This window comes from Halichoerus grypus, chromosome 1 (assembly GCF_964656455.1).
Source record: "Halichoerus grypus chromosome 1, mHalGry1.hap1.1, whole genome shotgun sequence".
Taxonomy (NCBI): domain Eukaryota; kingdom Metazoa; phylum Chordata; class Mammalia; order Carnivora; family Phocidae; genus Halichoerus; species Halichoerus grypus.
Genome location: NC_135712.1, coordinates 204,291,071 through 204,304,791, shown reverse-complemented (window position 1 = coordinate 204,304,791; position 13,721 = coordinate 204,291,071). Strand labels below are relative to the sequence as shown.

The window sequence follows — 13,721 nt, the reverse complement described above, 5'->3', positions numbered from 1 at the left end:
GACCACCAATGCCCCAGGCTGCCCTGGGGGTGACATGCGGCACCGCAGGGGGAGGTGCTGGCCCCAGGCAAGTGATCCATAGATACTCACATCCCCTGTTACTTCACCTAGAAGGGAAGAGAAGCCCAAAAGGATGGGGGGGTAGGATTCCCAAAGCACTATGCCTGCCAGCAGTTCTCAGCCAGCGCGATGCTGCCCCCCAGGGGACATTTTTGGCTGTCACGACTTGGGAGTGCATTTAGTGGGCGGGGCCGGGGATGCGGCTCAGCACCCTACAGAGCACAGGGAGAATGATCCAGCCCCAAACGTTAGTAGTGCGCGGCGTGGGAAACTCTGCCTTCCCATGAGAGGAAGGGTCCCTGTCTGTCTGCCTGCCTATCTATCTATCTCTGATTCTCATCTACAGGTGACTTTTCCCCTTACGGACACTGGCAGTATCTGGAGACTTCTTAGGTTGTCACACTGCGTGGATAGGTTGCTGCCGGCAGCTGGCACCGAATGGGTGGAGGCCGGGGATGCTGCCCCACACCCTGCCATGCACAGGAGGGCCCCACCACAAACGGCCTGCCTTCAAGTGTCCCCCCCTCGCGCCCCACCACAAACGGCCTGCCTTCAAGTGTCCCCCCGCCTCCCGCCCAGTGTGGGGATCCTGCTTGAGGCAGAAGGGCTACGAGGCAAGAGGAGGCTAAGGAAGACCCAGGGGAGGTGGTGGGTCTCGTGAGAAGCACATGGAGTCAAGGAGAGGGAGGAGGAGGAGGACTCCTAGGTGGGAGGGGTTCTGGGCTGGCAGATGGCAACACAGCCCGATGGGGGCCAGCGCACCCCTGTCCCCCTGCAGACAGGCAGTGAGGACAGCCTGGGGAGGACCTCACCACCTCCAGCAGCTGGTCACTGCCCGTCCCCTGGCCCGAGCCCCATCTTGCCCGGGACACGTGCCCTCCGCCCCGAGGCAGGCACCCCTGCCGGGCTGAGCCCCGCTTCCCCCTCCTTTCCAGGGTGACTCGCCCCAGTCTCAGTGGTTCAGAAGGAACAAGGAACTCCGGTCAGTGGCCTGGCTCACCTGTCTCCGAAAGGTGCATTAAGCGAATGGGTGTCTCTGGGGCCACCCGCCTGCTTCTCTGGTGGGTGAGGGGCGCGGGCTGCTGGCCTGAGAGCACGATGTTGCCCCGCGTAGCCACCTCGTAGTACAGGGTGAAGTTGCAGGGACACGTGGACTTCATGGGGAAATGGGCTTCCTCTCCGACCTGGGGGAGACATGCAGCATGGGGAGCACTGCCTGGCACCCCACGGCCTGGCACCAACGCCAGAGCCCACCCCAGGGCAGACGGCTGCTCTGGGGCCACAGGGAGGCCAGGACATGGCTGGGCAGGGGCGCTGGCCTCAGGGCCGAGAACGGGGCATCGTGGCAGTGGCCATGTCCCCATGGCAGCCTCAGCTGCGGCCCTGCAAATGGGGCTGTGGTCGGATCGAGCGTTCTAACCAGTGTGGAAGCTCTCGATGGGGTAGGGTGCAGTAAAGAAGTGAACTTGGCCCAAAGAGAGGTCTGGCTTTTGTCCCCCAGCCCCTGAGAGGGGATCTCTAAGCCTCTGAAATGTCCTGCCTGGTAAGTATCTTTGTTTACCCAAGACCTCAAGCCATACCAGATACTGACAATATGATTTATGAGGGCTGGGTCACACTCTATCAGCTTGACCTCTGGAGGGGCTGGGACTGAGGTCAGCTATGCAAGTGGTTAGCCAGGGCTATGTGACTGCCCCCCCCCCATAAAAACCCCAGACCCTGAGCATCCCTGGTCACAAATCTGGTAAGGGTCTAGGGTCCAGAACACATAAAAAATTCTCACAACTCAATAGCAAAAAGACGAACAATTTCCTAAAACTTAAAATCAGCAGGGGAAGCTGGAAGTAGGATATGCAGGATCTCCCTGCACTGTCCAAGCACCTCATCTGAAAATCAAAAATTATTCCAAAATTTAAAATAAAAAAAAGTATGATAACAGATTATAACATATTGAGCAATTTTTTTTTAAGTCCTTAAGTCTGTAACATACTCTGAACCACTACACAGCAACAAAAATAACCGTAGGGAGGAGAGATGGAAAGTTCGTTCTTTGTACTAATAAACCCAGAAGGAATGACAGAATTCAGAACCGCCATCACGTAGCCCCCCTGGCGATAAGGGATTACAGCCAGGATTGTCAGTGATGCTGGGGTGGGGGGAGAGGTTGCTGGGGGTAAGGACATTGTGGCACGGGCCTCAGACTGTCACCCCCATTATTCAGCAGCCTCCCCTGCAAGGGGAAAGAGCTGGGGAGGAATCAGACCCAACCCAAGGATATGATCAGCTCCAGCAAGAGTGGGGTGTCCTCAATCTGTGCCTCTTGCCAGAGCCCCAAAAGAGCAGCACATACGTAGCAATTCTGCCTGATTCTAATTCAGAATGTGGGATCATCTACAAGACCACGGGCCTGAATTCTTCACAAACGTCATGGCAATGAAAAGGCAGAGGCAGGGACCGTTCCAGATCAAGAGCAACTATGGACACAGAAGAGCCAAATGCAACACGTAAACTGATCCTGAATGAAATGCAGGCATGCACACGTGCACGCGTGTTCCCATAGGCACATGCAGATGGTTGCACGCTTACACTTGTGTGCATGAGATCGTGTACACGTGCATGGGTTGTTCACACGCAAGACATAAGTTACATCTTGGGGACATCTTTGAAAATCGGAATATTGCCTGTGAATTAAACAGTATCTTGAGTTAACATAATTTTCTTAGATGCGACAAGAGCCTTGAGATCATGCTGAAGAATGTCCTTATTTTTAGGACATGTTATGATCAAGTATTTAAGAGTGAAGCATCATAACATCTGTAACTTATTTTCCAATGTTGCCGCAAAAAAAAAAAAGTCTAAAGGAGTAGATGGATGGATGGGTAGATGGATGGGTGGATGGGTGGATGGCTGGTTGGGTGGTAGGTGGACAAGTGAGCTGGCTGAGTGGGAGGATGGATGGATAGAGGCAAAATGTTAATTCATAAATCTAGTTTTTTACGATTTCTAAGTTTGTAAATATTCACCTTATAAAAAGACACCTATAAACAAAAGTCCCCTTGCGTTTCAGATGTTGGAAAAAAGAAAAGAGCAAAACCTTCCTCCTCTTCATGAACGAACCCCATGGTATCACAGCAATCCTAAAGACTGGCTTGCCAGCCCCCGTTCACAGAGCAGCTCCCCCCTACATGCGCCTCGGAGCTGGAGGAAGGGTAAAGGAGCCTGACACAGAGCCCAGGCTGGACCCAGCACGGCCACTCTTGTCTCAATGCCCTGAGGTTGCGCCCAGGGCCCCTCGGTGACAGTCGCGGGGGGAGGGGCTGGAGCCTGCTGGGCCGACTCAGGCAGGATGGAGATGTCCCTCCGAGGGGAAAGTCTGAGTGGCCCAACCAAGTCCCTGCCTAATAGGAACTGCAGTACCGGCGGCTGGGGACACAGGGCTCCTTCCCGCCCCCGTGGGATGGCAGCCAAGGCCAGCATCCCCACAACACGCTGCTGCTTGAATAGCATTAATTACAACAAGAACAGTGTGTTCAGCCAAGCCAGGCACAATCTCGAATGACTTTCTCATTCTCATAACCCCTGCAGAGGGCCGCTAAGCCCCCGAAACGGGCAGCCCCGGCGCCAGGATTCCTCTGAGCTGCATCCCTGGCCGCCTCGGGTCCGGGCCATGGCTCTCAGAAAGGGAATGCCAGAGGCTTCCGGGGCTGGTGAGGCCTGGGAGCAATGTCAGGGAGCCTCTAGCTAAGGGAGCTAACAGGGTGCTTTATTATACATCTATCCTCCAAGAGATGAGGGGGTGAACAAACCACCATTCGTTCACACCATATGATGGAAAGACAAGGCAGAACCTTCGATGCATGTTGTTAAGTGAAAGAAGCAATGTGAAAAAGCTAAGTGCCGTACGGTTCCAACTACAGCAATCCCCCTTATCCGTGGTTTCGGTTACCCGCCATCCACGGGGGTCTGGAAGCAGCCTAACGCCACATCACAACACCTGTGTCATTCCCCTTACTTCATCCCCTCATGTAGACATTCCATCACCTTGTGATCACAAGCCGGGTGGGCACAGTACGGTGTATTTTGAGAGAGAGAAACCACAGTCACGTGGCTCTTATTACAGTGTATTATTACGGTAGTTCTATTTTATTATGAATTATTGTTGGTAATCTCTTACTGTGCCTAATTTATAAGTCAATCTGTGTCATAGGTACGTATGTATAGGAAAGAACGTCTAAGTAGGGTTTGGTACTATGTGCAGTTTCGGTCAGCCACTGGGGAGGCAGGGATGTATCCCCGTGGATAAGGGGGGACGACTCTATACATGGGATGGGAAAACAGCTATTTTGAGTTGCTACCTGGGCATTTGATGCCCTGACAAGCTGCTCACACCCTGAGTCTGGATATTGGGATGAGGACCCGAGCTTAGGATTCTGGCCACAAGTTTCTGCTTCACTTTTCCTCGCATGTCTTTTAAAATAACCACTTAGCAGGATGCCTGGGTGGCTCAGTCGGTTAGGCATCTGCCTTCGGCTCAGGTCGTGATCCCAGGGTCCTGGGATCGAGTCCCGCATCAGGCTCCCTGCTCAGCGGGGAGCCTGCTTCTCCCTCTGCCTGCTTATGTACTCTCTTTCTGACAAAGAAATACATAAAAATCTTTAAAATAAAATAACCACTTGGCACTGACCCCCAAAATGTTAGTGACCTCCTCCTCAACCACCTTATGAGTCACAGGTGCTTGCTGCCCTGTTGTCTCCTGCTCGCTTGTGACCTGGGATGGAGGTGACCCAGCTCACTGGGCACCCGCCCACCCCACTCTGCGATCTGTAAATAAATCTCGTGACTTGACTTCCTTTGTGTGTGTCTATTGAAACTGTGCCTCCGGTTCAAACAACCCTGGGGGTTTTCACTTCTCCCAACACGATACGACATTCTGGAAAAGGCAGAAGGATAAAGACAGTGAAAAGATCGGTGGTTGCCAGGGGCTAGTGGGTATGGAGGGATGAATGAACAGGTTGGGGGGAACCCAGAGGATTTTTAGGGCAGTGAAACCATTCTGTACAATACTATAATGCTGGATGCATGTCGTTATATGTTTGTCCAAACCCACGGAATCTGCAGTAGCAGGAGAGGCCCCTAACGTACCCTGCAGACTAGTCAGTAAGGACACGTGGACACTGGCTCATCAACCGTAATGGGCGTGCCACCCGAAGGCAAGCCGCTAATCTTCAGGGACACTGCACGCAGAGGAGAGGGGGCCCAGAGGAACTCTCTGCACTTTCTACTCCATGTTTACAGCTCCCTATCTCCACACACATCTCCGCGCATCTTACTTAAGCGGGATTGTTGAAGAACAGACCGGGAAGAAGGAACACGAGACCCAGGTCTGGGGCTCTCTCATCTCTGTACTGTGTCTGCAAGCATCGGCTGGGGAACCCCGGTGCCTGTGCCCAGCAAGTGCCAGCTGCAGACGGCGGGAAGCTGGGCCAACCGCAGGGGTCCCGCCTCGGGCCTGGGAGCAAGCGGCTGCACCCCGAGGGCCAGGTTTATCATAGTAAACCCCGGGGCCACAGCCTAAATGTTCACTATAATTAAATGACGGGCATTCATCCCAAGGAACCCCCCGCCCCGTGCTGGAGGGATGGGGGCTCCGGCTTCAGTACCAGCATCCGCCCTGCTGGGGGACGAGCAGATGCCAGGTGCGTGCTCACGGCTTTCTGGGCCCATCCTGCCGGGGAAGGGAGGGGGGACACCTGAAAGCCTTACCTGCAGGGGGCGGGAAGGTGGCTGCAGCTGCAGATAGCACTGGCTGGGGGAGTACCAGCTGCTGAGAGACAGGTAGCTGGGCAGGTACTGGGCCCCCACGGGCTTTCCATTGAGTGCTACCACCTTGGTCTGAAGAAAAGAGGGTAGTTGGTCAAGGCCTGCGTGCTTGGTGGAGGAAGGGGGTCTTGGGGATGCCTCTGCCTGCCCTGGCCTGCCGCAAGACCCTCTCATGTTCCAATTTGCCTTTGGGGACCCCTTTCCCCAGTTCTCAGAGACTGGGGTCCAATGCGTCTTAATGCACTGCTCCCCAGCTCCAGGAAGCAAGTGGCCAAGATTGGTCACAGGGTGTAAGGGGGTGGCTCAGGCAGAGGCAGGTGACTCATGTGGCCACCAAGAGATAGTTCTATCACAGGCATATTAGGAAGCCCTCCCCATCCCCCTTTCTCTCCCTCCCTCTCTCTCTGGCTTGCCAGTGGCCCTGGTGGCTTCTCAGAGGGGCTAACAGGCCTGGGAAGTGACCACAGAGAAGGTGGACAGGAGAAGGAGTGGCTGTGTTGGACAGCATCCCCGGGGCTCTGGACCCTGTGGCTCCCTGAGCTCAAGTCCTTCCCCTCCATGCCCGCCAAGCCCCGCGGGGGTCGTTATACTGCTTTTTGCTCCCTTGGAGTTTGAGCCTGTTCCCTTCACTTGCTGCTGAAAGACTATAGGGCAACACAAGGGAGAGGCCAGAGGTGCAGATCGAAGACTTCTGTGAGATCAAGAATAAAGAAGTTGGCCCATTTTGTCCCCAGTTTCTGGGAGGTAGCCTCTAAAGCCCTGAGGTCTCCCAAGTGACGAGCGTGTCTCTGTTATTCACGGTGTGTCTTGGTAACACATGCTACCAAGCTGACTCAGGGCCAGGGGCTATCTCTTGGTGGACAGGGACAAGGGGCTGGGCCTTCGAGATTCGTGCTACCAGCCGGACCTCCGGGGAGGAAGCTCTGGCTAGAACCGGAGTTTAGTCGCAGAGCCAATGATTCATGCCTATAGCACGCCCCTGGCTGGCGTTCTCTGTGGCTACTGTCACACGTCACACGTCACGAGCCGGGAGGGTAGGGTGTCCCAGGGACTCCACAGGGACAGCACGAGAAGCTTCAAATGGGGGGCCCTCCCAGGTCTCTCCCTCTGCCCTGTTCTTTTTGTTTTTTTAAGATTTTATTTATTTGACGGAGCAAAAGCAGGGGGAGCGGCAGAGGGAGAAGCAGACTCCCCACTGAGCAGGGAGCCCGACGCGGGGCTCGATCCCAGGACCCCGGGATCATGACCTGAGCCGAAGGCAGACGCTTAACGACTGAGCCACCCGGGCACCCCTCCCTCGCTCTCTTTGGCTGGTCCTAATCTGCCACATCGCTGTAATAAAACTGTGACTGCCAAACATACAAACCTGCGGTTAAAAAATAAGCCCTGGGGATGGCATCTTCAGCGTGGTGACCATGGTTAACAATACTGTACTGTATATTTGGAAGTTGCTAAAAGTAGATCTCCAAATCTCTCATGATAAGGAAAGAAAAATGTGTAACGATGTGTGGCGCCCATTGACCACACTTACTGTGGTGACTGTTTCACAACACGTGCAAATACAGACTCATGTTGTCCGCCCGAAACGAACACACAGCGATGTGTCAATTACACCTCAGTTAAAAATAATTAGGGGCGCCTGGGTGGCACCGTCAGTTAAGCGTCCGAATTGATTTTGGCTCAGGTCATGATCTCGGGGTCCTGGAATCGAGCCCCACATTGGGCTCTGCGCTCAGCGCGGAGTTGGCTTGTCCCTCTCCCTCTGCTCCTCCTCCCAGCTCATGCACTCTCTCTAAAATAAATAAATACATCTTTTAAAAAATTAAAAACTAAAAAAGTAAAAATAATTAATATTTATAATTAGTTTTGTGTTTAAGAGAATTAAAGACCTTTTCCTAAGCAGTGTTTAGTAACAGAAACAGAATATCTTTCTATTAAAGTGACATTTTTGGGACAAGCTCATTTTTAGACATGTATCTATGAGACTGAAAATTTTTCAGCTAATTCTGGTATTTGTAGTATTTCGGGGCTTTGCTGCTACTTAATTGCTAGGGGACTAATGGAAATAAAGGAATGACTTTTGATCACTAAGAAAAAAAGCTGTAATTGTAATAATGATTTTGTAGCCAGTTGGAGGGCTGTAGCCTGGAGACCCTCGAGCTTGCAACTTGGATGGTTAAAAGTCTTTAAGGACATGTCGCCCCACAGAGGACACAGTCACCCCAAGTGTCCTTGGCTCCCACCTACACATTTACTCTAGGCGGCCCCCCACCCCTTCCCTGCCATCCAGTGCCCGTGGGACCTTCACAGAGCCAGGGGTGGGGGGTGCTGGGACACCCTCTTCTATCACTCCTGCTCCTCCCTCCCCTGACAATGGGACCCCATGTCCTGCCCATTCTACCTTCACAGCTCCAGGCTCAGTGGCCTCTCTGTCATCACCTCCTGTCTGCCCACCTGTGCCCCCACCCCCAGGTATCCCCCCATTATGGTCACTGGAGCAACTGCTGGGTATCCAAAATCAGATCACTCTGTCCCCCTGATGTTGCCTTCTGGGTAAGCCCCAAGCACCCGTGTGAGGTCAGGGGCACCCCACCAGCTCCCTCCTCCGTATCTTCCTGAAGGGCTCAGCTTGGCTGGGCCTTGCAGGACCCAATTACACGATGATGGAGGGCCTCTGGGCCTCTGCATGCTGTTCCACCCTCTCAGAAGCAGCCTGGATGACCCTCTTCAAAGTCAGGAGTCCACATGATGAAATCCCTTTGGGCCAGCCTCCTTCAGCATGGCAGAGCCAGAAGACCTCACCTCTCCTTGACCTCCCATCTTGCCCTGGGATGGGCTGGTTATCCATCCCCCAAACTCCCCATCAAAGACTGTAAACTCCCTCAGGGCAGCAGTAGGCCACAGGTCCACTGAGCTGGTGCCCAAGCATGGACTGGAGAAGGCACCAAGGTTGTGTCTGGTGGCTCAATGACAAGGAACCAAGCAACTCACCCACCTCCAGCCACACGTGTTGGGCTGACATGGGGATGAAGGGGATTTCAAACCCCACCAGCCCTCCCCGGGATACAGATTCGATGGTGTAGATGTTGTCCTTCGGTGTCAGCTCTGCCCTGATCTGGACCGTCACCCCCTCAGCTGGGCTGCCATCCGGGTAGGACAGCTCCACCTGGAAGGGGTCACCAAAGATTCAACACAGTCAGGGCAGCACCACTCCCCAAACTGATCTAATCCCCCATCAGAATCCCAGCCAACTTCACAGAAATTGACAAGCTGATGCTAAAATTCACAAGGAATTGCAAGGACCCCCAAATAACCAAAATAATCATGAAAAAGAGGAAGAAAGGAGAAGTCACGTGTCCCAATTTCAAAACTTACTAGGAAGCTACAATAGTCAAGACAACGTGGTACTGGCACAGAAGAGACATGGTGATCAATGGGATAGAACTGAGAGTCCAGATATAAACCCACGCATCCATGGCAAATTGGTTTTCAACAAGGGCGTAAGACCTCCAATGGGGAAAGAACAGTCTCCTCAACAAATGGGGCTGGGATGACTGGATGCCCACACGCAAAACAATGAAGGTGAACCCCTACCTCACACCATCTACAAAAGTTAAAAATGGATCATAGACCTAAAGTTAAGAGCTAGAACTTCGAAACACTTAGACAATGGCGGGGCGGGTGGGAGGACTTTCGTGACCTTGGACCTGGCAAGGAGTCACCATGTGCTGGCCGTTAGCCTGGTGCTGCAGGGTGAAGTGGGCCTCCTGGGCCACATGGTGTGGAATTAAATGAAGGCCACCTGAAAAAGAACGAGCAAAGGCTATATTCATTCAGAGCTTGCTGTAGCAAGGAGTCACAGCCACCATCACTGGTGTTTGGCAGAGGCTCAAATGCAGGTGAAGTGAGAAAGCCTTATAGCGAGAAACAGGGAAGGCTTCAGGTGTGTCCCAGTTGGAGGCTACTGGTGTGGAGAAGCTGTAGGTGGCTAACTGGAAGTGGGGTATCCTAGGCAATCGGTCAGGGGAGCACACAGGGACTCAGTATCTCTCCAGGGTGTGGATTTATTTCTGCACTCTGAATTCTATCCCATCGGTCTCCACGTTCAAATCACAGCGTAGGAATCACCGCGTGTTGGCCATTGGCCTGGTGCCACATTGGGGTGGGAACAGCATGGACAATGCTACAAACAGTTCCATGGGATGCTCAGACCTCATTCAGATGGGTAGAAAAGGCAGTCAGAACAAGGGGTTTGGAAGACAGGGATGGTGGGGCACCTGGGACTCAGTGGGTTAAGCGTCTGCCTTCGGCTCAGGTCATGATCCCGGCATGGTGGGATCGAGCCCCGCATTGGACTCCGTGCTCAGTGGGAAGTCTGCTTCTCTCTCTCCCTCTGCCCCTCCCCTCCGCATGTGCGCATGCGCCAGTGTGCTTGCCACCCCCACAAATAAATAAATGAAATCTTAAAAAAAAAAAAAAAGAGGGACGCCTGGGTGGCGTCTGCTTTTGGCTCAGGTCATGATCTCAGGGTCCTGGCATCGAGTCCTGCGTCGGGCTCCCTGCTCAGCGGGGAGCCTGCCTCTCACTCTCCCTCTGCTTGCCACTCCCCCTGTTTGTGTGCTCTCTCTCTCTCTCTGACAAATAAATAAAATCTTAAAAAAAAAAAAGAAGTCAGGGATGGTATGAAAGAAATATGGTCCGTGGGCCCTGAAGGACCCTAGAGTAGCCCCTCACCCGTGCAGATATTTGGTGACAGAGTGACGGGGGCTTCAGCCTACATGATCCCCACTTACAGCTCTGTTCTTTAATGCAGATGGTGGATAATCTCTCAGCTGTACGTGAAATGCTCCCCTTCGTTGATCTGACAGCCCAAACCCCTTCTTCATACACATTCTGACCTTGCTCCTTGTGCTTTAGCTTCTCTGCAAGCTGGGACCCCCAAAGCCAGGGGCACACAGGTTGTGGCTGGGATCAGGCATAGAGAGGAAGGAGGTCTCAGAATGGAGTGGAAGTAGCAGGACACAGCATGAGGACAGACCACCAGGATCCTGTGAGTGACCCACGGAAGGCAAGAGGGGCCAGGGATGTGGGTGGTGCGCAGAGCTAGGGTCAGGGGTATAGCCAGCTTCCCTCTGGGGTAACCTGGGCACCACTGGCCTTGCCCCCACAGAACACAAATGCCCAGTGCAACAATTAGGATAAGGATCTCGGGGCGCCTGTGTGGCTCAGTTGGTTAAGCGACTGCTTTCAGCTCAGGTCATGATCCTGGAGTCCCGGGATCGAGTCCCGCATCGGGCTCCCTGCTCGGCAGGGAGTCTGCTTCTCCCTCTGACCCTCCTCCCTCTCATGCTCTCTGTCTCTCATTCTCTCTCTCTCAAATAAATAAATAAAATCTTTAAAAAAAAAAAAAGGATAAGGATCTTGGGTTTCTGGTCATCTAAAACCTGACCGAGTCTAAGAATGCCATGGTAGGTGGCATTGAATAGGTGGGCCTGTTCAAAATGCCACTTTCCCCCAGGGGGTCTGAATCAGTCTCTCTCAGGGGCAGGAGATCTGCCTTTGGGAGCATTTCCTTGGATGCTAGTTCCTCCAAAAATAAAGTCAACCCACATAAGAAACTCATTGCCTTAGAGAAACTGACTTAATAAATGGATATACCAGGTCTTGGTCTGTAGGTACAGGCATGTCTCTCTATGTTGAATAAAGTAGACCACCCTTTTAGATGGAGCAAAATGTCCAGTGTTCCTCATGCTGGGGTACCAGCTCTTTTTTTTTTTAATTTTACTTATTTATTCATAAGAGACAGAGACAGAGAGAGAGGCAGAGGGAGAAGCAGGCTCCCCGCTGAGCAGGGAGCCCAATGCGGGACTCGATCCCAGGACCCTGGGATCATGTGGGGTACCAGCTCTTGCCATATCGGCAATATAGCCCTTGGTCCCCCGAGAGCAAAGGTTACACGGTGCAATTAAAGGATACCGTCTTCAGCAGCGTCCCCACTGCGGACCCATGGCGCCACCGCACTGGGTTCATGGTGGTCCTTGAACGGAGCTGGGGCGGAGGCAGTGCAGAGCCTGAGCCCTCGGATGGCCCCCTCTGGGCGCTGTCCCCAGCGCTTACCTTCCCCACGTAGGACAGGCCCGGCTTGAACTCCTTTCTAGTGTCCTTGGAGTAGCGGACGTCCACCAGCTGCCTCTGGACAGGGGTGGAGGCGTCAAACGCCACCTGCTGGCTCCCATCCACACTGGTCACTGTGGCCCAGATGCTGACGGTGCCCCGGAAGTGTTCGGGGACATCGGCGGGGATCATGTCCTTCACACAGATGTCGAAGTCCTGGGAGCCGTGGATCTGGAGGCAGGAAGCGCACAGAATGGTGCTCACTCGGGGTTAGAGTGGCTTCGAGGAACGACTCTCAAAAACACATCTGAAGCACAGGATGCTCCAGCTGCTGGAAGCCCAGGGGGACAAGCAGTGACACGGCCAACCTGCGCTGTGGGTCACTGGATCCCTTGCTGGATATGTAGCATGTCTCCGGGAGTAAGATGATTGCCCTCCAGCAGACAGCGGGGCAGGGATTTGAACCCGGTCACCCCTGCTTTGGAGCACTCACACCTGCCCCTGCTGCCGGGGCACAGAACGCCCCCATTTGACCTCTACCTCAGGACCCAGCTGGGGACCTGGCAAACAAGCCACTTCCAGAAACAGCTTTGGACAACATTACTCAGTAAGCCAGAGAATTAAGGCAAGGGCCACAACCAGCAGAAGGGATGACAAGGGTCCAGGGCTGGAGGCCCCAGAGAGGCAGAGGACCTCCAGACTCTACATACATGGGAATGTGAAGTCACGCGGCCGCTTTGGCAAACAGTCTGGGAGTTTCTCAAATGGCTAAACTTAGTTACCCCTGAATATACGAACAGACCATGGCCGGACCATATAGAAAAATGGCCAACCCATTATCTACGAGCCTTGAAGGAAGTCTGACCCCCATGTCTAGCAACTAGTAGGAAGACAAACCCCCATAACAACCAGCCCCAAATGGCCAGGACTTGATTAATAACTGACAACTTCTAAGACTTTTGTCCCTACTTTTTTTTTTTTAAGATTTATTTTTTTATTTAAGTCATCTTTACACCCAACATAAGGCTCAAACTCATGAGCCCGAGATGAACAGTCGCTTACTCTACTGACTGAGCCAGCCAAGCACCCCTTTTTATTTTATTTCATTAAAGATTTATTTATTTATTTCAGAAAGAGAGAGAACACACGTGTGCACTAGCAGGAGGGGCAGAGGGAGAGGGAGAGAGCTTCTCAAGCAGACTCTGAGCTGAGTGCAGAGCCCGACATGGGGCTCGATCCCACGACCACAAGATCCCAACCTGAGCCAAAACCAAGAGTCAGATGCCCAACTGACTGTGCCACCCAGGCACCCCCAGGCACGCCTTTTTAAGAAAAAAAATTTTAAGTAAACTCTATCCCCAAGGTGGGGCTCAAACTCATGACTCCAAGATCAAGAGTCACATGCTCTACCTACTGAGCCAATCATATGTCCCATTTTGCCTTTACTTCTTAGAACCAAATGAGAAAGCCAAATATGCACCCCTAACCAATCTTACGGGATGCTCCCCTTCTAGTCAGGTGCCCACGGCTTCCCCACACCTACAGTCTCCAGCAGGGGCACACCTGAAGCCTTCCCTCTTTCTCACGATAAAGCTTTGAGCTGCCAAGCGGGGGTGATGGTGGCTGATTCCCTTGCTACAGCAAGCTCCAAATAAATAGACTTTGCTCACTCTTATGTGGGCAGTCTATTTAATCCCACACCACACAACCCAGGAATGCCACATCCA

At 53.1% G+C, this 13,721-nt stretch overlaps 1 protein-coding gene across 1 annotated transcript in view; it reads right to left on the bottom strand.

Annotated features, from left to right (window-relative positions):
- The window catches only part of CPAMD8 (C3 and PZP like alpha-2-macroglobulin domain containing 8), a 74,911-nt gene that overhangs the window by 45,730 nt on the left and 15,460 nt on the right, over positions 1-13,721 (bottom strand). Inside the window, exons 11-14 of the mRNA XM_036095335.2 lie at positions 11,998-12,225; positions 8,876-9,046; positions 5,824-5,952; positions 1,061-1,244 (exon numbers count right to left, since the gene is read on the bottom strand). Coding sequence (XP_035951228.2) covers positions 1,061-1,244; positions 5,824-5,952; positions 8,876-9,046; positions 11,998-12,225 — 712 coding nt within the window. The remainder of the gene's footprint in view (positions 1-1,060; positions 1,245-5,823; positions 5,953-8,875; positions 9,047-11,997; positions 12,226-13,721) is intronic.